Source organism: Citrus clementina, unplaced genomic scaffold (genome assembly GCF_000493195.1).
Source record: "Citrus clementina cultivar Clemenules unplaced genomic scaffold, Citrus_clementina_v1.0 scaffold_2, whole genome shotgun sequence".
NCBI lineage: Eukaryota > Viridiplantae > Streptophyta > Magnoliopsida > Sapindales > Rutaceae > Citrus > Citrus x clementina.
In genome coordinates, this window is record NW_006262688.1 from 5,974,197 (window position 1) to 6,001,412 (window position 27,216).

Genomic DNA, 27,216 nt, shown 5'->3' on the forward strand with positions numbered 1-27,216 from the left:
ATATATCATAGCTTATTCTATTATCATGCATAATTATTCAAAAAAATTAAAAATTGATACCTGAAATCTAATAAAAACGTTGCATCTCATAATACAGGAAGGAGAAGCTTAAAATAATTTTTTAATATAATTTTAATGGTAATTATAAAAAAGTATAACTTATATTTTTTAGCCTACGACCTTAATTTTCCTAGGCCTTATTATGGTCTACGAAAACAAGTTGTTAAAAATGCTTGTTTTATGATATGAAAAAAATTGAATCAAATCGACCGGTTCTTAAACCTCCACATCAAAAGTTTGAGTTTAATTGCGCTACTATTTAAATTGAATAATAATAGAATTTTCAAAGAATATTTTAATATTTTTATCTGACGTGTTGAACTGGCATTTATTTATGAATGATGATACAACTATAAATTTTTATATAAATTTATTTTATACAAACTGACGTGGCGTTAATTCATTAATTGAATAAAAATATAAAATAATAAAAATAAATTATGTGGGCCAAATGACATTTAATTCAACCAATCTTATCATGCCACGTGAATTTATAAAAAATAAATTTATATAAAAATTAATGACTATATCATTACACTTTATTTATTATACAATCAATTTAAAAATTTGTAAAATTATTTGTTTCTAGATTGCACCACATGCTACTATCACTTCAAACTTAATAATTCGGAATGTGTCATTACTCAACATTCACTTTTACGACTTTTTTGACATTAGAATTCAATTCTTTTTGTTTTGTACATATAATTTGTTTTCTGCCAAATTAATCTTTAACAAATATCTTGTAGAGATCGTACCGAAGTTAGAGGCGTTCACTAGCCCACCTCCCCTCCTCTCTTTTCTTTTGAATCAATTTTCACGTGTGGCACAGATTTAAACGATAATTGAACGTCTCTGATAACAAATGCTGGCCATTCGTAGAATCGTAGCCCATCCACATTTAAACGAAAATATCTCTGACATTTCGTGGACATCTCTATTAAAAATATCTCTGACATTACACTCGACAAACTTATTAATACAAAAAAAATCTATGATTTTGTCATCTGTGGTATAGATTTATAGGTTGATTGATACGTCCATGGTATATATTTTATGTATTTCATTATCAAATGCTGGCCGTTGGGACCCTATCTACATCTATTTATGGCCAGTTATGCCATTACAAATTATCCCCTCATCAGATATTTCGTTAAAATTCATTCTGAAACACTAAAACTAAATAATCGAATATGGGTTTGCGGGTCAATGATGCCAGAAGCAATGAGAGTGCAATTATCACTTGTTTAGTTTCTGTGCTTGCCGTGGTTTACTTCGCATGGAATGTGAAAAAATCAAGGAAAGCAAATGCTAAACTTCCACCAGGACCTCGCGGCTTGCCTGTAGTCGGATACCTCCCATTTCTCGGAACTACTGACTTGCACAAGAAATTCACGGAATTATCCGGAGTTTATGGTCCGATCTTCAAGCTCTGGCTCGGAAATAAATTATGTGTAGTGGTGAGCTCACCTTCCCTAGTTAAACAAGTGGTTCGTGATCAAGATACAACATTCGCATACCGTGACCCGCCGATCGCTGGACTAGTGGCCACCTTTGGTGGCAATGATATTGCATGGTCCAATTACGGTCCCGAATGGAGAAAGTTGCGCAAATTTTTTGTGGGCAAGATGATGAGTAACGCAAGCCTTGATGCTTGTTATGCTCTAAGAAAACAAGAGGTTAAAAATACTATCAGGGATTTGTATAACAACAACAACAAAATTTGCAAGCCCATTGACATTGGTGAATTGTCGATTTCAACACTGGTATGTGCTATGCAGAACATGCTGTGGGGTGAAGCGCTTGAATTAAAAGAGAAAGGGACCACTATTCTTGGGGTTGAGCTAAAATTTAAGCTTGCAGAACTCATGGTGCTACTGGGAACACCGAATATTTCGGATATCTTTCCAATGCTTTCATGGCTCGACATACAAGGTATAGAGAGGAGAGCAAAGAAGATTTCACTCTGGTTTGAAAATATTATAAATTCTACTGTTGAAAAGTATAGAAGCAAGGACTTTAATGTTGAAGGTAAAGAAAGAGCAGGGGAAAATTTTGAAGGATCAAGGAACAAGAACTTCTTGCAGTTACTATTGGAGCTTCAAGAAAATGAAGACGGTTCTTCCTCAATTAGCATGAACCAATTTAAGGGCGTGCTCGCGGTATGTTAAGCAACTAGCCACGAACAGTTGTATATTTGCATGAGTGACGCTTTTCAACTTTTTTTAATTTTTTAAATTAAAGTTTTATTGTAATCTTTTGAACAGGATATAATTACGGGTGGAACCGACACCACAACTACGATGGTGGAATGGACAATGGCAGAGTTGATGCAGCATCCACAAGTCATGAAGAAAGTTCAGGAAGAATTAGCTCAAGTTGTGGGCATGGACAGTTGTGTTGAAGAATTTCATTTGCCTAAATTGAAATATTTAGATGCTGTGGTGAAAGAATCGTTTCGTCTGCATCCTGCATTGCCTTTATTAGTACCACGCAGAGCAAGTGAGAGTGGCAGCATTGGTGGCTATACCATTCCCAAAGATACAACTCTTATGTTGAATGTTTGGGCTATCCACAGGGACCCTCAACTTTGGGATAATCCCTTAGAATTTCGACCCGAGAGGTTTCTGAATGTTGGTGTCGAGAGTAAGTTCGATTACTCAGGTAACAATTTTCAGTACTTGCCATTTGGTTCTGGTAGAAGGATGTGTGCTGGGATTCCTCTAGCTGAGAGGATGCTGATGTTTGTTCTGGCTTCGTTATTGCACTCATTTGAGTGGGAATTGCCAGCTGGCACAAAGCTAAACTTATCTGAAAAATTTGGGATTGTCATTAAGAAAAAAGAGCCTTTGGTTGCTATTCCAACACCAAGACTATCCAATTCAGAGCTCTACCATTAAGACAAAATGATTGTGATGATTTTGTGAGTATCGGAAGATTTGTATGTTATTTCAAGTTCAATCGTAATAAAATATTTCAATAAAAGTCCTCCGTTGCTAATTTTTTTTTCAACGGCATAATCTGTCATCATGCTTGTGTTTGGAGCTACTTTGAAATAATTTTTGAATTACAATTTATAAATATTTACATTTTAAAATTTTATGAGAGTCTAAATCTATACACGTTCAATAAAAAATTTCCTAAAAGTTTTAGGATTCAAAATTCTATTAAAGTATAGATGAAACTTTTATACCTCCTAATTTTTTGGTCTATTCTACGAGTTTAAAGAGGAGATATTTCTAGAGCTAGTAAAAAGAGTTACCTGATTGTTTTCGCGTTATGTCATTTTTTTATTGTGTTAAATTTAATTTGACTCAAATATGACCCATTTAATAATCGTGTCAAAATATTAAAACTTAAACTTGACACGGAAAATAATTGGGTGACCGGACAAACCCATTTAATAATTAGGTAACTATGTCACTTAATACGACATAACCCAATAACTCGTTTAATACATATTTAACATAATTTACATTGTACATTGTACATTGTACACCATTTTGTCATAAATTACACTATTTTATATTTCTAAATAATATTATATATTGATATTGTATAAAAAAAAATCAATAATCTCAAAATTTGTACACCTCCTAACTTTTAAAAATAAATAAAAAACTAATTAATTAATGTTTATTTTATTCATTAATATATCATAATCCTACATGTGTTTTATTTGTTATTTTTTTTATTTAAAAAGATAGGTAGGTGGATGAAACTCAAATAAATTTTTAGCCTATCTTGATCTTTCAAGTTTCTTATTTAGGTGGCCAGCTAAAGAAAATTACTTAAAAACTACTCCATCAATTTAACAAATTTTATTTATTTATTTAATGGAGGTGTAGAAAATAAAAGTATCTTCAAGCACATTGCAATAGTGAAAGCAATGTACCGGTGTTGCAACATAACTGAACCTTGATAACCTATCACATATTTTAAGTTTTAACATTGGTAGTTCACGGATCAGTTTCTACTTCCACGAACAATTATTGAAGGAAATGAGTTTTTTTTTTTTAATGAATATTTATAGACCCCGATTAAATATTCGAATATATAATAAAAGAGAAACTGACATAGAAATGAGAAAGATATTTGGAGGAGGCAAAAAAAAAAAAAAATGCAACAGACAATTAGATCGGCAACACAAGTAACTAATTAATTCATCTATACATCATAATCCTATTTGTATCTTCTTCCTTCTTCTAATTTACATATAAATTTGGTTAGATAAAACATATTTTAATACTCGGTCACAATCGGTGGATATAGAAAATTAATTTAGAGGGGGTAATACCATAACGAAAAATAATGATTCATAATTAAAATCAACCCCAACATCAAAACTTATTTACAAGATCACCCCCAGTCAAAGGTAATTTTTCCTAAAAACTAATACGAAATTAAATAAATTTAACTTTTAGTGGGTTCAATTGCCCACGCATTCTGAACGTAGATCCACCCCTGGCCCCGACTGAAGCATTTTTTACAATATGTACTCTGTTTATCAGCGGGAACAGCCTTCCACCTTAAATTAAAATTTTCACTTAAAAATGATTAAGGTTAATGAGGTTAGTAACAAAAATGAGTTTAATTAGAGAATATTATAAGAGAAATTCTATTTTTTGACTTTTAATAAATTAAGATATATTAAAATATTATTAGTTGGTGGTGGTTTCACGTCAAATTAAGACGTGACACCTTACTTATGAGGTGGAGACAATCGGCTTAAACTATTTTAATGCATTTGAAATTTGCACTAATGGCTATCATTCTTTGTCCAAATTAATACGATAATTAATAACATACAAAAGTCAAGAAAATGAAAATTTATCCCAATTAAAACACTTTCTGGCTGCATTTGGCTGTTTCCATTTGAAGTTAAAAACGACAACGTTTCTTTCGTTTTGTGGGCGATTCGATTGAGCAGGCGCCACTAGCTAGCTGGCTTCCAGTGCTAGTGTGTGACGATAGAAGGCTAGTGATTTCACTTTCACATTTTTTTTTATTATTTTTTTTGGGGAATCAAGATAAAAGTCAAGAAAATGAAAATTGGGCTGTTTCCATTTGAAGTTAAAAACAGCGTTTCTTTCGGGGCGTCAATTTGATATTTGAATGGACAGGCAAGTAAGAAATACATTTCCTTCATAGAAAATGACAACGAGGACATCAAGCCACATCATTATAGTTTGTAGCCCATCTACATTTAAACGATTAATAAACAAGCTTAGGTGTGCCACTGCTATTATTAATTATCCCCTGATCATTATAGTTTCTGAAACAGTAAAACAAAACGAAATTGAATACATCAACGAGACCGCAATTATCACTTGTTTAGTTGCGGTATTTAACTTAATTTTAATCTAATATATTTGTTAGTTAAACTTTTAATAATCAAATAATTTTGATTTAAAAATAAAATTATAGAAATTATTAATTATTAAAAATTCACAATTAAGGGAACGTTCATCAAACACACATAGCTATTGTTTTCTCTATATATTGCAGTGTGTACGATATTGAGGGTTGAAGCCCCAAGCATGCTCTAAAATCCAGATAATAATTAGATCCATGCAAAATATTCATCGTTGTATCAGCTGATCAGTTGGTGGTGATGAAGGGTGTTATTGGCGGAGCTCAAAGTTATTATGTGCATGTTGGGTGGATATCTCTATTGAAAATATCTCTGATATTTCACTCGACAAACTTGTTAATATAAAAAAATCTATGGTTTTGCCGTCTGCATACTGTAGAAAATTTTGTCTCTACGTTAATCTAAATGTTTGAGGTGATTAGAAATTGCCTACTATATATAAAGGGAAATAATTTCTAGGTTGATTGATACATCTCTATTCAAAATATCTCTGACATTTCACTCGACAAACTTATTAATATAAAAAATCTGTGGTTTTGCCGACTGAATAATGTAGAAAAATTTGTCTATGCATTAATCTAGATGTTTGAGGTGATTTATACATCTGTGGTAAAGATTTATAGGTTGACTTATACGTCTGTGGTATAGATTTTATGTATGTCATTACAAAATGCTGGCCGTTAGAACCCTTTCTACATCTATTTATAAGATTAACGGGTGCCAGCTATGCCATTACAAATTATCCCCTCATCAGATATTTCGTTAAAATTCATTCTGAAACACTAAAACTAAATAATCGAACATGGCTTTGCGGGTCGATGATGCCAGCAGCAATGAGACTGCAATTATCACTTGTTTAGTTTCTGTGCTTGCCGTGGTTTACTTCGCATGGAATGTGAAAAAATCAAGGAAAGCAAATGCTACACTGCCACCAGGACCTCGCGGCTTGCCTGTATTCGGATACCTCCCATTTCTTGGAACTACTGACTTGCACAAGAAATTCACGGAATTATCCGGAGTTTATGGTCCGATCTTCAAGCTTTGGCTTGGAAATAAATTATGTGTAGTGGTGAGCTCACCTTCCCTAATTAGACAAGTGGTTCGTGATCAAGATACAACATTCGCGAACCGTGACCCACCGAAGGCTGCACTAGTGGTCTCCTATGGTGGCAATGATATTGCATGGTCCAATTACGGTCCCGAATGGAGAAAGTTGCGCAAATTTTTTGTGGGCAAGATGATGAATAACGAAAGCCTTGATGCTTGTTATGCTCTAAGAAAACAAGAGGTTAAAAATACTATCAGGGATTTGTATAACAACGACAACAAAATTGGCAAGCCCATTGACATTGGTGAATTGTCGTTTTCAACATTGGTATGTGCTATACAGAACATGCTGTGGGGTGAAGCGCTTGAATTAAAAGAGAAAGGGACCACTAATCTTAGGGCTGGGCTAAAATTTAAGCTGGCAGAACTCATGGTGCTTGCGGGAACACCGAATATTTCGGATGTCTTTCCAATGCTTTCATGGCTCGACATACAAGGTATAGAGAGGAGAGCAAAGAAGATTTCACTCTGGCTTGATAATGTTATAAATTCTACTGTTGAACAGCATAGAAACAAGGAGTTAACTGTTGAAGGTGAAGAAAGAGCGGGGAAAAATTTTGAAGGATCAAGGAACAAGAACTTCTTGCAGTTACTATTGGAGCTTCAAGAAAATGATGACAGTGCTTCCTCAATTAGCATGAACCAATTCAAGGCCGTACTCGCGGTATGTTAAGCAACTAGCCACGAACAGTTATACAAGCACAGTTGTATATTTGCATGAGTGATATTTTCAACCTTTTTTTTTTAATTAGAATTTTATTGTCACCTTTTGGACAGGATATAATTACGTCTGGAACCGACACCACAACTACGATGGTGGAATGGACAATGGCAGAGTTGATGCAGCATCCACAAGTAATGAAGAAAGTTCAGGAAGAATTAGCTCAAGTTGTGGGCATGGACAGTTGTGTTGAAGAATTTCACCTGTCTAGATTAATGTATTTAGATGCTGTGGTGAAGGAAACATTTCGTCTGCATCCTGCAGTGCCTTTATTACTACCACGTAGGGCAAGCGAGAGTAGCAACATCGGTGGCTATAACATTCCCAAAGATACAACTATTATGTTGAATGTTCGGGCAATCCACAGGGACCCTAAACTTTGGGATAATCCCTTACAATTTCGACCCGAGAGGTTTCTAGATGACGGTATCGCGAGTAAGTTCGATTACTCAGGTAACAATTTTCAGTACTTGCCATTTGGTTCTGGTAGAAGAATGTGTGCTGGGATTGCTCTAGCTGAGAGGATGCTGATGTTTGTTCTGGCTTCCTTATTGCACTCATTCGAGTGGGAATTGCCAACTGGCACAAAGCTAAACTTATCAGAAAAATTTGGGATTGTCATTAAGAAAAAAGAGCCATTGGTTGCTATTCCAACACCAAGACTATCCAATTCAGAGCTCTACCATTAAGACAATGGTTGTGATGATTTTGTTAATTTCCGAAGATTTGTATGTTATTTTAAGTTCAATCGTAATAAAATATTTCAAATAAGAGTCCTCCGTTGCTTTTTTTTTTTTTTCAACGGCATAATCTGTCGTCATGCTTGTATTTGGAGCTACTTTGTAATAATTATGTTTGAATTACAATTTATAAATATTACATTTTAAAATTTTATGAGAGTCTAAATTTATACACGTTCAATAACCCGCTTCATACATATTTAACACAATTTATATCATACATTGTACACCCATTTGTCATAAATTACACTATTTTGTATCTCTAAATAATATTACGTATTGATATTATAATATATATATATATATATATATATATATATATATATATGTTTATCAAAAGACGATACCATTCAATATATATTGAAAAGTGAACAAAGAAAATTTTCTTATGGTTTAAAAATATTATGAATTCTGCTGTTGAACAGTATGGAAACAAGGTCTCTGTTGTTAAAGGTGAAGAAGCAACAGGGAACAATATTGAAGGAAGAAATTTCACATGTTTAGTTGCTGAATTTGCCGCTGTATTCTATCGGTAGCAAAAAGATTAGAGTTTTTATTTTTCTCTATTAATGTTAAGTCAATTTTCTATAACAAATTCGGTTGAGTTTAATTGTGTTACAATATAAATTGAATGATAATAGAATTTTCAACGAATATTTCAATATATTTGTTATGCGATGGATTTTAAAATTTATAAAATTATTTGTTACTAAATTGCATCATATGCTAAAATCACCTGAAACCTAATTCCATAACTAACCCTTTATTTTTAGTTCTCAAGAAATCTTGTAAGAACAAAATTCTTTTATAACAAAACTTTTACAACAAATTAATTTGTAACTCATTCCTGTGCGAGAATCGCTCTCAATTTCCTTCAATTGCTGTTGAACAATCATCTGCTTATCAAAATTCAAGCATAATCTTTTTTTTTTTTTAATTTCTTCATCATTCTTTTGAAAAAAAAATCAGGATATGCTGTTAAATTTTGAAATAAATTATCTCAAAATAATTACTAAGCAGAAAAAACAAAGGGGTTTAACTAGGCTATGCACCTTTGAAAATTATATGTTGATCGATAAGAATGATGATCACGATTGAGGAGTTTAATTAAAATATATAAGATTTTAAAATTAATCAAGGTTAAATTGTGAATTTTAGAAAGAGAGGTTTTGTGAGAATGCTGAAAGGGTCTTAATAGTTCCACTCTTTTTAAAAGCAACCATAGTCATCATTTTTCCCGATTTCTTCTTCCCATCTCCATCTTACTTAGAAATTTCCCAGAGCCTTTGTTTCCCACCTTTCATTTTTCTTCTTTCTAATTTAATATTATAGTATTATAAAAATAATTACTCACATTTTATCAAACACCTCCATTCTACCAAGGCCTTGTTTTAGTAGTAGGCTTTTATTATCTCAATAAAATTGAAAAAACAAATCTCAATAATATTGGAAAAAAAAAACCTACCCATATTTGTAACTTTAATTTATTATTCTGCATAGACCTACTTTTTAGCTTTGAATTTTGTTGGAGCCATGTATAAACAGAATATGTTGAAATCAGCACCAAAAAAAAAAAACTAATTATATAATTTCTGTTCCCAAGGACATGACTGAGTGATTCTCAAGAAGTTTTGTTTGGCTGGCTACTTAGGTTTAAATCTTGGTGGAGATTAGGGGTTAAGAAATAAATTTGGACTTTGCACACCCCTTTAACTTTTAAAAAGAAATGAAAAAAACTAATTAATAATCTTTATTTTATTTATTAAATGTCATAATCCTATGCGTATTTTATTTGTTATCTTTCTATTTAAAAGACAGGAGGGCAGATAAAACTGAAATAAATTTTTAGCCCTATCTCCATCTTTCAAATTTCATAGTTAGGTGACCAGCTAAAGAAAATTAATTGAAAACTACTCCATCAAATTAAAAATTTTTATTTATTTAATTTGTGGAGATGTAGAAAATCAAACCCCATGCCTTTTCGCATGCAAAAGTGTCAACCTGATCTAGCTATGTTGCAACAGTGAACATATTTCAATACATGACTATCATCCTTTATCGTAAATACTACTATAACTAATAACATACAATTGAAATAATTAGTGTTAACACTTGGCTATAAAAAAAAGGTTTTGTGCTTGAATCTTCACGCATGACCTTCATTCCCTTATTGACTTTGCTAACACAGATTTTGAGGCATTAAAACTAAATAATAATTGACTTTGTGGGCCGAGGATGCCAGCAACAAGGAGACCACAATTATCACTTGTTAAGTTACTCTAATTGCGGTTGTCTTATATTCATAGAATATTAGTAATAAGATTATTGTAGAATTTTTTTATATTAAAATCAAGTCAATTTGTTATAACAAATTTAGTTGAATTTAATCGTATTACCACATAAATTGAATAATAATAGAATTCTCGACAATATTTCAATATTTTAATCTCAAGCATTGGAGTGGCATTTATTTGTTATACGGTCGATTTTAGAAATTTTCAAATTATTCGTTACTGAATTGCACCATATGCTGCATCACCTGGAACTTACTAAACGGAACGTAGCGTTGGCACCGTTACTCAACATTCACTGTTACGACTTTGTGACATTAGAATTAAAATCTTTTCCACATTTAATTTATTTACTTCCAAATTAATATTTAACAAAATATTTTTTCACATTATCAATGGACAAAACTCCAACGAAAATAACTATTCAAGAAAAATGTATGCTAGCATTATATGCCATATCATCTGTAATTTTGTCAGGATCGATCATTCTAATTTCTAAGCAGAACTTTTTATCAATGGACAAACACCTCACACAGCTTGTCAGAGGCATTATTATGATGGAAAACTGCAATGGTATATCTTGAATTATTGGTAGAATAGTTCTTTGGAGCAATAAAAACAGATAAGACAGATGAGAAAATTGTCAATACCCCACCGCAAAAGCAAAAGAAAAAAAGGAAAGGAGACAAAAGAGGAAGAAGAAAAAGAAAAAAGAACGAAGAAAAAAATGGTGCCACGCGGTATAGGGAAGAAGAAAAAAAATTAATAAAATAATAGTGCATAGCAGTCATGTGATTGCTATAAATAAAGGGGCGTTTCCCTCATTTTATTCTTCGAATTCTTCAGTGCCTTTTAAGCGATTTAAGAGTCTAGTGATTTGAGAGTTTGAGTGTATTATGATTTTAAATAGGGAGATAAAATACTATAATACTTGTAACTCATTTTTATTAGTAAAATATTTTCCTTCTATTTTCGCCCGTGGGCGTAGGCTAAAAGCTAAACCACATAATTTCTGGTGTCTCTATGTAATTATGTGTCTCATTATTTCTTAATTTTACTTTAGTTGCGTGTCTGCTACACCCTTCAATTTACTAACAAAAATCGCCAAAATTATATAAGCGGCCCAAATTTTTTGCTATTTTCAAGAAATCCCCAATCTGAATGGACCAGACCAAAGGGAGGCAAGTTAGAAATACGTTTCCTTCAGACAATAACAGCTATGAGTCGATGACATCAAGCCACGTCGATATCAATATTGAATTAAAGGTGTAATTATTCAGCAAATGAGCCTTACACATCAAGATAAAAGTCAAGAAAATGAAAATTTATCCCAATTAAAACACTTTCTTGCTGCATTTAGTTGTTTCCATTTGAAGTTAAAAACAACGTTTCGTTCGTTTTGTGGGCAACTCGACTGAGTTAGCTGGCTTCTAGTGCTAGTATGTGAAAATAGAAGGCTAATGATTTATTTGTTATCTTTTGATAAAATTATTAAAGATATAATATATTTTCCATGATATAAGTGAAAAATCACATCAACATAGTTTCCAAGCTACAGCAGCTAGTGTTTACCAAACACTTTGCTGTATCTTTTAAGCTACAACTGCCCAACCTCAATCACAAACGCACCCTTAATAGGTTGATTGAATTTGTGGGATATAGATTCCACATATCTCATGACCTAGTAATTATACAAGTGGTTCGTGATCAAGAACAACATTTACTTCCGGCCTAGTGACCTAGCAACTGCTGCATTGGTCGCCACCTATGGTGTCGACGATATTGCATGGTCCAATTGTGGCCTTGAATGAAAAAAGTTGAGCAAATTATTTGTGGGCACGATGATAAGTAACGCAAGCCTTGATTCTAGTTATGGTCGAAGAAAACAAGAGGTTAAGAATACTATCAGAGATATTCATAACAACAAAAAGGAAAAAAAAAAAAAGGCATTGGCAAGTCCATTGATATTGGTGAATTGTCGATTTCAACTTTGGCTTGTGTAATTTAGAACCTGCGCATTGTGGTATGGCACTGGCATGCTTGCATTGACTTGGGGACAAATCTTGGGGCTGAGCTAAATTTAGGGTTGTAGAACTCATGGTGCTAATGGGAACACCAAATATTTTTTGACATATTTCGGTGCTTTCATGGTTTAATTCAAGGTATAAAAAGGAGTGTTGAGAATGTCAAATAAAACGACATTGAATGGAAGTTTTCAAAGACATGATCCGCACTGAACGGTAACGACATGGTTGGTGAAGATTTTTCCGTAATACGAGTATCTAAATTTTGAAAAATTATAACCTCTGCATCTATAAATATGCTCAATGTATAATGTTTTACTTAAGAAATGAAAAACTTGTTTCTTCATGGTATCAGAGCGAGGTTCACTGCCCTTTAGGCTTGGCAAAACCCCAGGTCCGGTCTGGGTTTAGTGCAAATCGGGACCGGATCGGCTGCCAAAAATTGAAACCCGGGCTCGAAAAAAACCCAGCTTTTGCATGTCCGGTCCGGGCTTGAGCCCGGCGTGTCCTGGGTCCGGATTTTGTCTTCCAAGCTTCTAAGCCCGCAAACAATTATTTCAAAAAAAATTAAAAAAGGCTCAAAACAGGCTCACAGCAGCAAGTCAGCAATATAAAATTAAAAAAGGGAAAAGGATTTGGCCGAAAAAACAGAGCAACAGTAATCACAAATTCACAAGCTCACAGCAAGTCAGCAACCATGCACAAAATTGGTCGAAGATAAACACAAATAGCAACAGCCAACAGAGAAGCAATCGACAAAAATGCAACTGGGAAGACAAAATTTATTATTTCGCTAATAGACCTATAATGTTCTAATGTCTTTTCATTTTATTTAAAATACCAAGAAAAGAAAAGGTGAAATCCATATATGTTGTTAGGCCAATTACCTAAGGTGTCTGCTCAAGATTCAAGAAACACAATGACCAGGTAATTAAACAAGGAGCAAAGTCACTTGCTATATAAATAAATAAATAAATATATGGAGAGAGGGCTAAAACTGATGAGGCTGAGAAGGAGAGCTCGAAACAGAAGGCAAAAGAGTTGGATGAGGAGGTTGCTCGTCGTGATATGTAATGATCGACGAAAAAGACAAAATGATTGCAGATAAGGGAAAAATGGTTGATTAGTTGAAGAAGGAAAGACAAGTTAAGCATGATGAAAATATTTTACTGGAGCAACAGCCGCAACCAAGCAAAATCGAGTCAGCAAATGCCAAACCAGAAGAGATGATGCCCACTGTCGAGTACCGAGGGGCGACGGTGACGAACTGACGGTGGGTAGCCGGTGGCAGCGTTGCTGCTTATGTCTTTGGGTTTGGGTAACTGGGGTCTGGGGAATTCGAATTAGGGATTTGGGTGTTTTGCGATTTGGGTTTGGGTAACTGGTTTTACATTTTTTTTTTAAGTTTATTCGGAAAACGGGTTCGGATTCTGGGTTTTTGGTGCTGAACCCAGATCGTGCCCGGAAATGTCCGGGTTTTAAATTCTGAAACCCGGATCCGCTTTTGCAGTATATGCGGTCTGGGTTTTGTTCGGACCGGATTGGCCGGGTCTGGGCCGGATCCGGTCCGGGCGGGTTTTTTTGACACCCCTAACTGCCCTGTTTGTAACAAAAGCAAAGAAAACTAAATTCCTCCCACAACCATTTTTCCACTATTTTTTCTTCCTTAAAAGCATTTCTAGCATTACAGAAACCCATGCCAATAAAAGAACAAGCCACACATACGTAAAAACTTAAGTTTACAAATCTATCAATAGTCCCATAAATTTTCCCAAGAAGTGTCTTCAAAAACCAAAAATATCATCAATTTTCTCAGCTTCCAATAAACAAACTATAAAAGTTTCGCACTCAAACACAGCCACACGCGCGCCTCCACGCGCTTCCCGGAATCACGGCCAACCACCACGCGCCTCCGTCACCACTAACTCACCCTCACGCGCTCCAGAGGTTGCAGAAGACGCAAAACAACGTGTCGTTTTCGTCTCTAGAAGTGCAGCAGCTTGGAAAATGACTCGTCGTTTTTATTTCGTTAGAAACGACATGTCGTTTTCTTAAGCAGAAACAAAACAACTTGTTATTTTTGCCTTAAATTTTTTTTCCTCATTTGAAGCTATACAACATTTTTCTTTCTAAACTTGTTTTTTGCAATAAAAAAAGAAAAAAAATGGAGAAAACTCCAACTGAATCTACTCATGTTGTCATTCAATCTGTTCAACCTGATGGGGTATTTAATGCCAGAATTATCCTTACTAAGACAAACTACAATATTTGTTCTCAAATTATGGAGATGCATCTCACAGAAAGAAAACAAAACTCTCATATATTCATAGCAGCACAAAGCCATCTGACAAATTTTCAAAGGAATATGAGAAATGGTATAGTGAGAACCAAAATGTAAAAAGATGGTTACTTATATCCATGTGTCCTGAGATCATGAAGCGATAGTTCTGAATTCCTACAGTTTACAAAATTTGGAATGCATTATCAAAAGTCTTCTATGATGGAAGCGATGAAATACAAGTTTTCACTCTAAACCAGAAGGCGTTCTCTACGAAGCAAAATGGACAACCACTCTCTAAATTCTACGGATAATTGATCGAAGTATTTGAAGAACTTAATCATCGAGATAAAGTGGTCATGAAGGATCCAGAAGATGTTATAATATACAGAAAGTCTATTGAAAGATTGAGAGTGCACATTTTTCTTGTTGGGCTAGATGAAGAATTTGACCAAGTTTGTGGAGAAATTCTACGAAAAGATACTATCCCAGACTTAGAAAAATGTTATTCTATAATCCGAAAAGAAGATGTACGGCAAAGCAAACTAAACAAGAAGGTGGACGACTCAGAAACGTCTGCTATGATAGCACGAGAGAACAATGTTTTGAAATTGTTGGATATCCTGACTGGTGGCATACTCGAAAGAATAACACAAAGCAGGGATCAAAAACTGCAGTAGCGGAATCCACATCCACTACAGATCTTAGAAAAGAATCTTCAGCGCAAATTGCAACCTCTGTCAATTCAGGTAAGGTCCTTAAAACTCTTACATCTGTTATTAATATTATATGAATAATTGATTATGGTGCAACTGATCATATGACTTTTGATTCTCGATAAGTTTCTCAATTGAAACCATCTTCACAAAAACATGTTTCCACTGTAAATAGAACCACAACCTCAGTTATTGGGGAATGATCTTTACAACTCACAGTTAAATTAAATTTAGACTATGTGTTAATTGTTCAATCTTTAAATTATAATCTTTTATATGTGTCTCAAATAACCACTTACTTATCACGTGTTGTAATGTTTTGGTCCGATCATTGCGTGTTTAAGGACATCCAAACGAAGCAAACGATTGGTTATGGTATCAAACGAGGCAACTTGTATTACCTGGAGATGACATCAATAAACACTGAAAAGTTAAGCCCCGCATTAGTAGCAGACAGTTCCATGAAGAAAAAGGAAATAAGAAATTTGGTTATGGCATAGACGTTAGGGCATGTGTCATTTGGTTACTTAAAAAAATTGTTTCCTAATTTGTTTATGAAATTTGATGTTTGTAACTTTAAATGTGATGTTTGTGAACTTTCAAATAGCCATCGAACTACTTTTCAATTGTCCTTAAATAAGAATCCAGTTCCTTTCATGGTAGTACATTCTGATGTATGGGGACCATCTAAAGTTTCTACCATTGGACGAGCTCGTTGGTTTGTTACATTTATTGATGATTGTAGCAGATTGACATGGATTTTTTTGATGAAATCAAAAGATGAAGTAAACTCTTAATTTATTTCAAAGATTTCATATGATGGCAACGACTCTATTTCAGACACAAATTTGAGTTCTACATACTGATAATGGAGGCAATTATATGAGCACAACAATTCAACAGTTTTTGAAATCAAAATGACTTGACCACCAAATCACTTGTGTAGGGACACTCCAACAAAATGGCATTGCTAAGCGGAAAAACAGACATTTACTAGAAGTTGTTCAAGCATCACTAATCTAGGCCCGCATGCCAGTATTTTATTGGGGAGGAGCACTGGCATCCGCAACATACTTGATCAATCGAACACCTTCAATCTCCCTTGGATTCCAAACTCCTTTTCTGGTTCTAAATGAAGAATTATGTCATCAAATGTGCCGAATTTACCCCCACATATGTTTGGTTATGTGTTGCCTTCGTTCATTTGCCACGACAAGACAAATTATCTCCTCGAGCACTACGTTGTGTATTTGTAGGGAATGCCTTACATAAAAAAGGGTACCGATGCTATCATTCTCTATTAAGAAAAAATATACATCACCATGGACGTCGTCTTTTATGAAGATATCATGTACTACCCATCAGAGCCTGAATTTCAGGGGGAGTATAATGAAGAGGAAATTCATATTCTTTCATATCTTCCACCTGAAGAAGATCAATCCTCCATTGAGGTAGTAAACCTTCAAGATACTGGAAAAGAAAATGGCGATGATTCTCAGGCTAAGACAAGTGAATACACATTTGGGGAGCAAAATAACTCAGACATAACCATAATCGAGAATGAGTCCATGAAGAACCACATGAAGAAATATCTAACCAATCGTCTGCAGAGGATGATCCTACCACAAATCCTAGTCTAATAAGAAGAATACTTCCCCAGCATCAAAATAGAGGTATCCCTAAACCCACATATAAGCCTAACCTCTCTAGTAGAGTCAAATACCCTATAAGTCATTTTGTGTCTAACCATCGCTTGTTAGAATCAAATTAGTCATTTGTGAATCAATTATCTACTGTGTCTATTCCTAACAGTGTGCAGGAAGCCTTAAAAAATCCAAAGTGGAAAGCAGCTATGAATGACGAAATGAGATCTCTTCAAAAAAATCAAACATGGGAACTAGTTGATCTTCCACCAGGAAAGAAACCAGTGGGTTGCTCTTCAGAAGTATTTGTTGAGAGAGTTTGAGATGAAGGAACTCAAAAATAAAAATAAAAATAAAAATCATACCCAATAAAAGAGAAAAAATAATCCACAAAAAATCATCAAGAAAATAAATTTGAGACTAAGAGACACCCTGGGTTGCCTTGGAACCACGGCTTTGGCTTCCATTTTTCAATTCTTGGCTACAAGTAATTTATTGTTTGTTTACAAAGATGACGGCTGATTAATGAAGCTCTATTAACAATGAATGAATCAAAAAACTTGAGCCTTGAAAAGACTAACGGTCATATTTTTCCAACTCCGAATTAGTGCGTTTGATGAGTCCTTGCCAAAACAATCACTCGGCAAATAACGATCATTTTTCAACCAGCAAAACTCATTCATTGTTTCTCACGTTAGTTAAGATTTAAAAATTGTTTCAAAATAAGCCTAGTGGTTAGAACCCAAGCGTCACAATTGTGAGGTCATGGGTTCGAGCCCCCTCAACATATTGTGGGGGTTAATTTCCTTCTTCAATTTGAGTGAAGACGGTTCTCTCCCTTTCGAAATGTGAGTAGAGTGGACGTCCCTCAAATATTAGAGAGGGTTAAAATCTAGGTTGTACTATATAAGATTTGTAAATTAGTCCCAGTAATTGTCTGATTGTAAATATCAATATACTAATCTAATTAAATATGAGTTGTAATCTGAGCATCAATATCAGTTAATAGGTTGATTGAATATATGTGGTAAAGATTCCACGTATCTCATGACGGAATGCTGACCCTATCTACTTTTACGCGATTATTTCACGAGCTTAGGCACGACAATTGCAATACAAATTATCCCCTCATCGTATATTTCGTTAAAATTCATTCTGAAACACTAAACAATCGAATATGGCTTTGCGGGTCGATGATGCCAGCAGCAATGAGAGTGCAATTATCACTTGTTTAGTTTCTGTGCTTGCCGTGACTTATTTCGCATGGAATGTGAAAAAATCAAGGAAAGCAAATGCTAAACTGCCACCAGGACCTCGCGGCTTGCCTGTAATCGGATACCTCCCGTTTCTCGGAACTACTGACTTGCACAAGAAATTCACGGAATTTATTTTACTATTATATTTTTATTCAAAATAATTTTAATTAGCTTTTAAAATGAATGATTTTAGGAAATATAAATAAAGGTAACTAAGAATTCTCTTAATGCAATATATTATTAATTAGTTTAAAAATACAAATTTATTAATTAGAGAAATTATTAGTGAATTTAAATTAATGATCTTAATGATTTGTTTGTACGATTGCCCCCAATCAAAGGTAATTTTCCTAAAAATTATTAGGAAATTAGAGAAATTTAATTTTTTTAGTGGGTTCAATTGCCCACACACCCCGACTGAAGCATTTTTTACAATATGTACTCCGTTTGTCGGCTGGAAAATAAAGGTCTTGACACATGATCACTTCATTCCTTTATTTACTTTGCTAACGCAGATTTTGAGGTATTAAAACAAATAATAATTGAATATGACTTTGTGGGTCGACGACGCCAGCAACGAGGAGACCGCCAGTTATCACATTTTAAGTTTGCTGTAATTGCCATTGTTTTATATTAGTAGAATATTAGTGATAAGATAATTAAAGAATATTATAGGAGAAATTCTAATGTTTGCCTTTTAATAAATTAGTTTATAAGTTTAAAAAAATTAACATATATCAAAATATTATTGATTGGTGTTGGTTTCACGTCAGATTAAGACGTGACATTTTACTTGTGAGACTGAGACAATCGTCTTAGACTACTTCAATAGGTTTGAAGCGTAGGCGGCACCGCTTCAATTTGCACCAATGTCTATCATTCTTTGTCCTAATTACTACGATAATTAATAACATGCAATTGAAATTATTAATGTTAGTACTTGCCTATAGATAAAGGTATTGTACTTGAATCTTCACACACGATCACTTCATTCCTTTATTTACTTTGGTAACACAGATTTTGAGAGATATTAAAACTAAAGAATAATTGAATATGGCTTTGTGGGTTGATGATGCCAGCTCCAACGTGAGTGCAATTATCGCATGTTTAATTGCTCTATTAGCCGTGGTCTATTTCGTGTGGACAAGGAAAACAAATGCTAAACTTCCACCAGGACCTCGCGGCTTGCCTGTAATCGGATACCTCCCGTTTCTCGGAACTACTGACTTGCACAAGACATTCACGGAATTAGCTGGTGTATATGGTCCAATCTTCAAGCTCTGGCTTGGCAAAAAATTGTGTGTAGTGGTGAGCTCACCTTCCCTAGTTAAACAAGTGGTTCGTGATCAAGATATAACATTCGCTAACCGCGACCCACCGATAGCTGGACTCGTGGCCTCCTTTGGTGGCAATGATATTTTATTTCCCAATTATGGTCCTGAATGGAGAAAGTTGCGCAAATTATTTGTGGGTAAGTTGATGAGTAACGCAAGTCTTGACGCTTGTTATGCTCTAAGAAAACAAGAGGTTAAAAATATAATTAGGGATTTGTATAATAACAACAAAACTGGCATTGGCAAGCCCATAGATGTTGGTGAGTTGTCGATCTCAACTTTTGTATGTGTTATACAGAACATGCTATGGGGTGAAGCTCTTGAGTTAAGAGAGAAAGGGATCAGTAACCTTGGGGCTGAGCTAAAGTTTAAGCTAGCAGAACTCGTGGTGCTAATGGGAACACCGAATATTTCGGATATCATTCCGTGCTTCCATGGCTTGATATACAAGGTATAGAGAAGAGAACAAAGAAGATTTCTCTATGGTTTGAAAATTTTATCGATTCTGCTGTTGAACAGTACAGAAACAAGGTCTCTGTTGTCGAAGAGGGAGGAGCAGGGAACAATATTGAAGGAAGGAATAAAGACTTCTTACAGTTACTCTTGGAGCTTCAGGAAAATGAGGACAGTGCTTCATCAATTAGCACGATCCAATTGAAGGCCTTGCTCGTGGTATGTTGTGCCACTGCCACAAACTGTTGTACAAGCGCAGCTGTATAAGTTATGTGTTTTAGCTCAAGTTGTGGGCATGGACAGCTGTGTTGAAGAATTTCACTTGCCCAAATTAAAGTACTTAGATGCTGTGGTGAAAGAAACATTTCGGCTGCATTCTGTGCCCTATTTAGTACCACGTAGGGCAAGCCAAAGTAGCAGCATTGGTGGCTATACTGTTCCTAAAGATACAACGATTATATTGAATGTTTGGGCAATCCACAGAGATCCTCAAATTTGGGATAACCCCTTAGAATTTGGACCAGAGAAGTTTTTTAATGATGGTATTGCGAGCAAATTTGATTACTCGGGTAAAAATTTTCAGTACTTGCCATTTGGTTCTCGCAGAAGGATGTGTGCAGGGATTGCTCTGGCAGAGACGATGCTGATGTTTGTTCTGGCTTCAGTGTTGCACTCATTTGATTGGAAATTGCCGGCAGGCACAAAGCTAGACTTACCTGAAAAGTTTGGGATTTTGATTAAGAAAAAGGAGCCTTTGGTTGCTATTCCAACACCAAGACTACCCAATTCAGAGCTCTACCAATAAGACAAATGGTTGTGATGGTATTGTATCCCCAATGTATTGGAAGATTTGTATGTTATTTCAAGTTCAATCATAATAAGCATATTAATAAATGTCTTCAGGTTGTTATTTTTTCACTGGCACAATCTATCATCATACTCGTGTTTTCGAGCTATTGATTTATTTTTGAATTGCAATCTGAAATATATATACTTTAAATTTCTTACAAGATTTTAAATTTATATACATCTTCAACCCAAAATCTCCCAAAAATTCTAAAATCCAAAATTTTACAAAGCATAGACCAAAATTTTTATACCAACTAATTTTTTGATTTATTCTACACTTTCTAAAAGGAGAGATGTTTACTCCAATATTTGGACTACAATTATATCTAAGCTTAGGTGCCAAATAATAAATTTATAAGTAAATTGGATTTTTAACATGGAGAGAGTTCTAAAACAACTTGCTTAAAGCAAATGAACTGTCCAATTAATTCAAATTTTCAAAAACAAATCTTTAAACATTCAACGGACATTTTCACAAGCTCCTGGAAAGCACAATGTAAAACCCAACAAAGAATACAAAAAATCTTTGAACTTTTCACAAGCTTCTTGAAGAGATGCGACGTCGCTGCTTTGGTAACTCAGAAGGCTCAGAGATCTTTGAGGAAATCATGGTTCGCTTTCTTTTTTATCTTTCTTCCTAATCCTTTCAAATTGTGTGAAGGCCAATATATCCATGAATCTAAATCTCTGTAAATTTGTTTTGCACAAATTTGGATAATTATTTTCTCCGTGCACAATATCTATCACTGTATCAGCTGTTTTTATTTATTTATTTATTTATTTTTGGAGGGGGAGGCAGTTTAGAAGAGCTGGAGGGTGTTCTTGACAGAGCTCAAATTTGTTGCGTGCTCGTTGGGTGGATATATCCATCAAAGATATCCCGTACAGTGACATTTGTCGTGATCAAATTATTAGTAGATCAATGATTTCGACATCTGTTTACTGTAATAAAATTTGTCACTATACATTGATGTAAGTATTTGATGTGATTTTCTAACTGCTACTGATGGGAAACAGTTAGGATGCGTTTGAGATTGAGGTGTTATAGTTTTTAAGCTATAACTGCTATAAAAAAAAATTGTAATTATAAAATAAAAATTAGTAATATAGAGTAAATATAATTTTCAAATAATAATTTTGACAAAATTATTAAAGATATAATATATTTTTTATGATATAAGTGAAAAATCACATCAACATAGCTTTCAATCTACAGCAGCTAGTGTTTACCAAACACTTTGCTGTAGCTTTTAAGTTACAGCTGCCCAACCTCAATCTCAAATGCACCCTTAATAGGTGATTGAATTTGTGGGATATAGATTCCACATATCTTATGACCTAGTAATTATACAAGTGGTTCGTGATCAAGACACAACATTTGCTTCCGGCCCGGTGACCCAGCAATCGCTGCACTGGTCGCCACCTATGGTGCCGACGATATTGCACGGTCCAATTGTGGCCTTGAATGGAAAAAGTTGAACAAATTATTTGTGGACACGATGATAAGTAACGCAAGCCTTGATGCTAGTTATGGTCGAAGAAAACAAGAGGTTAAGAACACTATCAGAGATATGCATAACAACAAAAAGGAAAAAAAAAAAAAAAAGGCATTTGTAAGCCCATTGATATTGGTGAATTGTCGATTTTTTTTAATATTAAAATCAAGTCAATTTATTATAATAAATTTATCACATGTTAAGTTTGCTGTAATTGCCGTTGTTTTATATTAGTAGAATATTAGTGATAAGATAATTGTAGAGTTTTCATTTTTTTAATATTAAAATCAAGTCAATTTATTGTAATAAATTTAGTTGAATTTAATCGTATTACCACATAAATTGAATAATAATAGAATTCTCGACAATATTTCAATATTTTAATCTCAAGCATTGGAGTGGCATTTATTTGTTATACGGTCGATTTTAGAATTTTTAAAATTATTCGTTACTGAATTGCACCATATGCTGCATCACCTGTGTAAAGTAACCAGTGAAAGCAATTCAGAGACTTTGAAACGACTTGAGAAAGTGCGTTTCGGTGTGTAAACTAAAGCCAAGTGAAACGATGTCAAGGAATGTCGTTTTACTTAAGTGAAACACCTGAGACGCACGTGAATGGATTCGAATGAAAGAAGCCGTTAAAGTCGTTGATGAAGCATGGCTTGCACGTGAGCATCTGGGATTAGTTTCCAGGAAGTTATCAGCAACTGAAAGGAGCTGATTCTGGTGCAGATAGCTGGCTACAATTTATGAGTATAAAAGGGGGGTTACTCCTGGGTTTAAGTGCAAGTAATTTCCATGAGATACCATCTGTAATTCTCTGTAATCTTGAGTTCATTCAATAAAAGCCTGAAGTCTTGTTCCTCCGTGGATGTAAGCTAAGTGTTTTAGCTGAACCACGTTAAAACTTTTCTGTTCTTTATTCTTTAGTTTATTTCGATTCCTTGATTCTTAAACCATTGATTGTTTTGTTCAGTAGAAGTTCTTGGTTAAATCTTTTTCAAGTCATCTATAGTCAAGCATCTAGGAATCTGATCTTGGATCTTGGGCAGAAGCTGAAGGTGTTTGAGCAATTGAGTGCCCTTCAGGTTCTACAACCTGGAACTTACTAAACGGAACGTAGCGTTGGCACCGTTACTCAATATTCACTGTTACGACTTTGTGACATTAGAATTAAAATCTTTTCCACATTTAATTTGTTTACTTCCAAATTAATATTTAACAAAATATTTTTTCACATTATCAATGGACAAAACTCCAACGAAAATAACTATACAAGAAATTGTATGCTAGCATTGTATGCCATATCATCTGTAATTTTGTCAGGATCGATCATTCTAATTTTTAAGCAGAACTTTTTGTCAATTGACAAACACCTCACACAGCTTGTCAGAGGCATTATTATGATGTAAAATTGTAATGGTGTATCTTGAATTATTGGTAGAATAGTGAATAACTATTTGGAGCAATAAAAACAAATAAGACAGATGAGAAAATGGCTAAAATTATATAAGTGACCCAAAATTTTTTGTTATTTCCAAGAAATCCCCAATCTGAATGGACCAGAGGGAGGCAAGTTAGAAATACATTTCCTTCATAGACATTAACAACGATGAGTGGATGACATCAAGCCACGTCGGTATCAATATTGAAATAAAGGTGCAATAAAGAAAGTTTTTCTATGGTTTGAACAAAGGTGGTTTTAATGAGTATTATAGACCTCGATTGAATGTTCGAATGTATAATAAAAGAGAAACTGTCACATAAATGACAAAGATACTTGAAAAAAAAAAAAAGGGCAGCAATAGAGAATTAGATCCGACTGCACAAATAACTAGTTAATTCATCGATACATCATTTTCTTGCTAGAAAATGACAATTATGACAGCAAGCCACGATAGTGTCAATATTGAAATTGATTTGCAATTATTCAGCCAATGATCCTTACACGTCAAGATAAAAGTCAAGAAAATGAAAGTTAATATCAATTAAAACACTTCCTGGGCTGCATTTAGCAGTTTCTATGTGAAGTTAAAAAACAACGTTTCTTTTGTTTTGTGGGGGATTCAACTGAGCACGCGCCACTAGCTAGCTGGCTTCTAGTTCTAGCATATGAAAACAGAATACTAAAGATTTCACTTTCACCTTTTTTTTTTCTTTTTTTGGGGGTTTTGAATCAAAGTCAAGGTCGCACTGAATAATATGTAAAATTTGAAAAAGAAGAATTAATAGAGAACAAAGTTTTGTTTTAAATTCACATGGTGTGCATCCAATTCAACAAACACTTCCTATAATAAATCTGGAGTTGTGTCCCACGTTGAACAATAAAGGAAAGTCACCTAAATATACATGTAGGATAAGTTACTTTATTTAGTAAGTTTGTATTTTCTTCTTTCTTCTAGTTTACACATAAATTTGATTAGATAACTTAACACATATTCTAATACTTGATCAGAAGCCCTACGTACAGGTGGATCTAGAAACTTGATTTCTAAGAGTAATACTATAATAAAAAAATAATGATTCATAGAACCAATATCAAAATTTGTTTACAAGATTACCCCCACTCAAAAGTAATTTTCATAGAAATTAATAGGAAATTTAATTGTTAGTGGGGTCAAATTGCCCCCACACTCTGAATGTAGATCCACGCCCGACCCTGAGTCAAGTATATTTTGCCACATATACTCTGAATGTCGGCAGGAAAAATCTTCCACTTTAGTTTAAAATTTTCACTTAAAAATTATTTATGTTAATAAAGTTCGTAAAGAAAATAAGTTTAATTAATGAATATTATAGGAGAAATTAAAGGAAATGAGTTTAATTAAAGAATATTATAGGAGAAATTCTATTGTTTGGCTTTTAATAAATTAATTAATAGGTTTAAAAAGATTAATATACATCAAAATATTATTAGTTGGTGGTGGTTCCACATCGGACTAAGACGTGGCACCTTACTTGTGAGATTTAGACAATCGGCTTAGACTATTTAAATATGTTTGAAGCTTAGATGGCACCGCTTCAATTTGCATTACTGAATGTCATTCTTTATCCTAATTACTACCGTAATTGATAACATGCAATTGAAATAACTAATATTAGCACTTGGCTATAAATGAACTAAAGGCCGTGCAATTGAATCTTTACTTGATCACTTCATTTCTTTATTTTGCTAACACAGATTTTGAGATATTAAAACGAAATAATAATTGAATCTGGCTTTGTGGGTCGATGATGCCAGCAACAACGAGACCACAATTATCACTTGTTTATTTGCTGTATTTGACGTTGTTTCATATTGGTAGTAATAAGGTCGTTGTAGAGTTTTTAATCTTTTTATATTAAAGTTAAGTCAATTTGTTATTAAAAAAAAAAATTGGTTGAGTTTAATTATATTGCTATGTACATTAAATAATTATAATATTTTCTAGGGAAAAAGACACCTAGAACCTCAAGGTTTGGGAAAATGGTCACAAAAACTCCTAAGTTTTAAAAAAGGAACACTAAGATCTTTTTTTATCCATAATACCCTTTGACTATAGTAATTAAAAAATTGACTTTAAAGGTTTTTAAATAATATAAATTTAATATAAATCATATAATCTATCTAGTAAACTAATAATATTAAATTATTTTTTATATTTAAAATAATGTTAAATTTTAAATTATTATATTTATTTTAATAATATATTTATAAAATTATAAAGATTTTAAATAAATCTTTGGATTGAATATATTTTACAATTAAAAGTCTTCCTATTAATAATATTAAAATTAAATTTTACATAATATATATTCAAAATATTTTTAATTTAATTTTATTTATTTTAATATTATGTTTCTATCTATTATTAAAAATTACTTTAATATAATAAAATAGGTCTAATAGATTGAAAAATATGAAAATATTTTTAAAATTTTAAATTATTTTGAAATGTATATATTATTACATTTATTTCAATGTCATATTTCCATTTATTATAAAATTTTGGGGTTATTTTTTTGGGAATTTATAGAGTCAAAGAGCATTATGGTTAAAAAAGAGTCTTGGTGTCCCTTATTGAAAACTTTGGAGTTTTTGTGACCATTTTCTTAAATCTTGGGGGTGTTGAAGTGGCATTTACTTATTGTAAGATTGATTTTAAAATATGTAAAATTAATTTTATTACATTACCATATGCTACATCACCTGAAACTTAATAAATGGAACGTAGCATTACTCCACGTTCACCGTTATGACCTTATGACATTAGAATTAAAATCTTTCGTACGTTTAAATTGTTTACTTCCAAATTAATCTTTCGTAAATATTTTGTAAAGATCTTATCGGAGTTAGCGTGTTCATTACAGTGTTTCTTTTCTTTTGTCCTTTCTTTTGAAACGTATATCGTGTGGACAAGGAAAGCAAATAATACCCTGCCACCAAGACCTCGCGGCTTGCCTGTAATCGGATACTTCCATTTCTCGGAATTACTGACTTGCACAAGACATTCACGGAATTAGCTGGTCTATATGGCCCGATCTTCAAACTCTGGCTTGGCAACAAATTGTGTGTAGTGGTTAGCTCGCCTTCAGCTAGTTCTATAAGAATATCCCTTTTAAAGGATTCTCTCTCTGCAAAATTTTTTTATCTTCTGGTGCATAATAAAAACTTATGCCACTTCATTAACCACAGACATCTTTTGAGGAAACGATGTTTCGTTTTCTTTTGTTGTTGCCTTCCTAATCCTCGCATATCGTGTGAAGGCTAATATATCCAAGAATCTAAATCTCTGTAAATCTTTTTCTATCCAAATCTACATAATAATTTAATCCATGCACAATATCTATAATTATATCGGCTGTCGGCTGATTTCGTGGAGGGGGCGGCA

At 33.6% G+C, this 27,216-nt stretch overlaps 4 protein-coding genes across 4 annotated transcripts; all 4 read left to right on the forward strand.

Moving 5' to 3' along the window:
• The first annotated feature begins 1,109 nt into the window (after positions 1-1,109).
• On the forward strand, positions 1,110-3,070 carry LOC18053375 (flavonoid 3'-monooxygenase). Its single transcript, XM_006445954.2, has 2 exons — positions 1,110-2,222; positions 2,328-3,070. Exons 1-2 carry the CDS (start codon positions 1,254-1,256, stop codon positions 2,958-2,960), a joined length of 1,602 nt encoding a protein of 533 aa, XP_006446017.1. The 5' UTR covers positions 1,110-1,253; the 3' UTR covers positions 2,961-3,070.
• Positions 3,071-6,168: 3,098 nt separating this feature from the next.
• On the forward strand, positions 6,169-8,037 carry LOC18053376 (flavonoid 3'-monooxygenase). The gene is made up of 2 exons (XM_006445955.2): positions 6,169-7,205; positions 7,319-8,037. The coding sequence occupies exons 1-2, from the start codon at positions 6,237-6,239 to the stop codon at positions 7,949-7,951; spliced, it is 1,602 nt and encodes a 533-aa protein (XP_006446018.1). The 5' UTR covers positions 6,169-6,236; the 3' UTR covers positions 7,952-8,037.
• Positions 8,038-13,784: 5,747 nt separating this feature from the next.
• LOC18053377 (germacrene A oxidase) lies at positions 13,785-20,001 on the forward strand. Its single transcript, XM_024191696.1, has 3 exons — positions 13,785-13,792; positions 18,170-18,328; positions 19,449-20,001. Exons 1-3 carry the CDS (start codon positions 13,785-13,787, stop codon positions 19,999-20,001), a joined length of 720 nt encoding a protein of 239 aa, XP_024047464.1.
• Positions 20,002-20,292: 291 nt separating this feature from the next.
• On the forward strand, positions 20,293-20,802 carry LOC112100835 (flavonoid 3',5'-hydroxylase-like). Its single transcript, XM_024190678.1, has one exon. The coding sequence runs from the start codon at positions 20,293-20,295 to the stop codon at positions 20,800-20,802; it is 510 nt and encodes a 169-aa protein (XP_024046446.1).
• Positions 20,803-27,216: the final 6,414 nt, after the last annotated feature.

Coding starts and splice junctions, on each gene's coding strand:
- LOC18053377 (XM_024191696.1), top strand. Junction 18,329..19,448: donor ACTACTGACTTGCACAAGAA/ATTCACGGAATT, acceptor CTTGCACAAGAC/ATTCACGGAATTAGCTGGTG.
- LOC18053376 (XM_006445955.2), top strand. CDS start 6,237: ATGGCTTTGCGGGTCGATGATGCCAGCAGCAATGAGACTGCAATTATC. Junction 7,206..7,318: donor AATTCAAGGCCGTACTCGCG/GTATGTTAAGCA, acceptor CCTTTTGGACAG/GATATAATTACGTCTGGAAC.
- LOC18053375 (XM_006445954.2), top strand. CDS start 1,254: ATGGGTTTGCGGGTCAATGATGCCAGAAGCAATGAGAGTGCAATTATC. Junction 2,223..2,327: donor AATTTAAGGGCGTGCTCGCG/GTATGTTAAGCA, acceptor TCTTTTGAACAG/GATATAATTACGGGTGGAAC.
- LOC112100835 (XM_024190678.1), top strand. CDS start 20,293: ATGGACAGCTGTGTTGAAGAATTTCACTTGCCCAAATTAAAGTACTTA.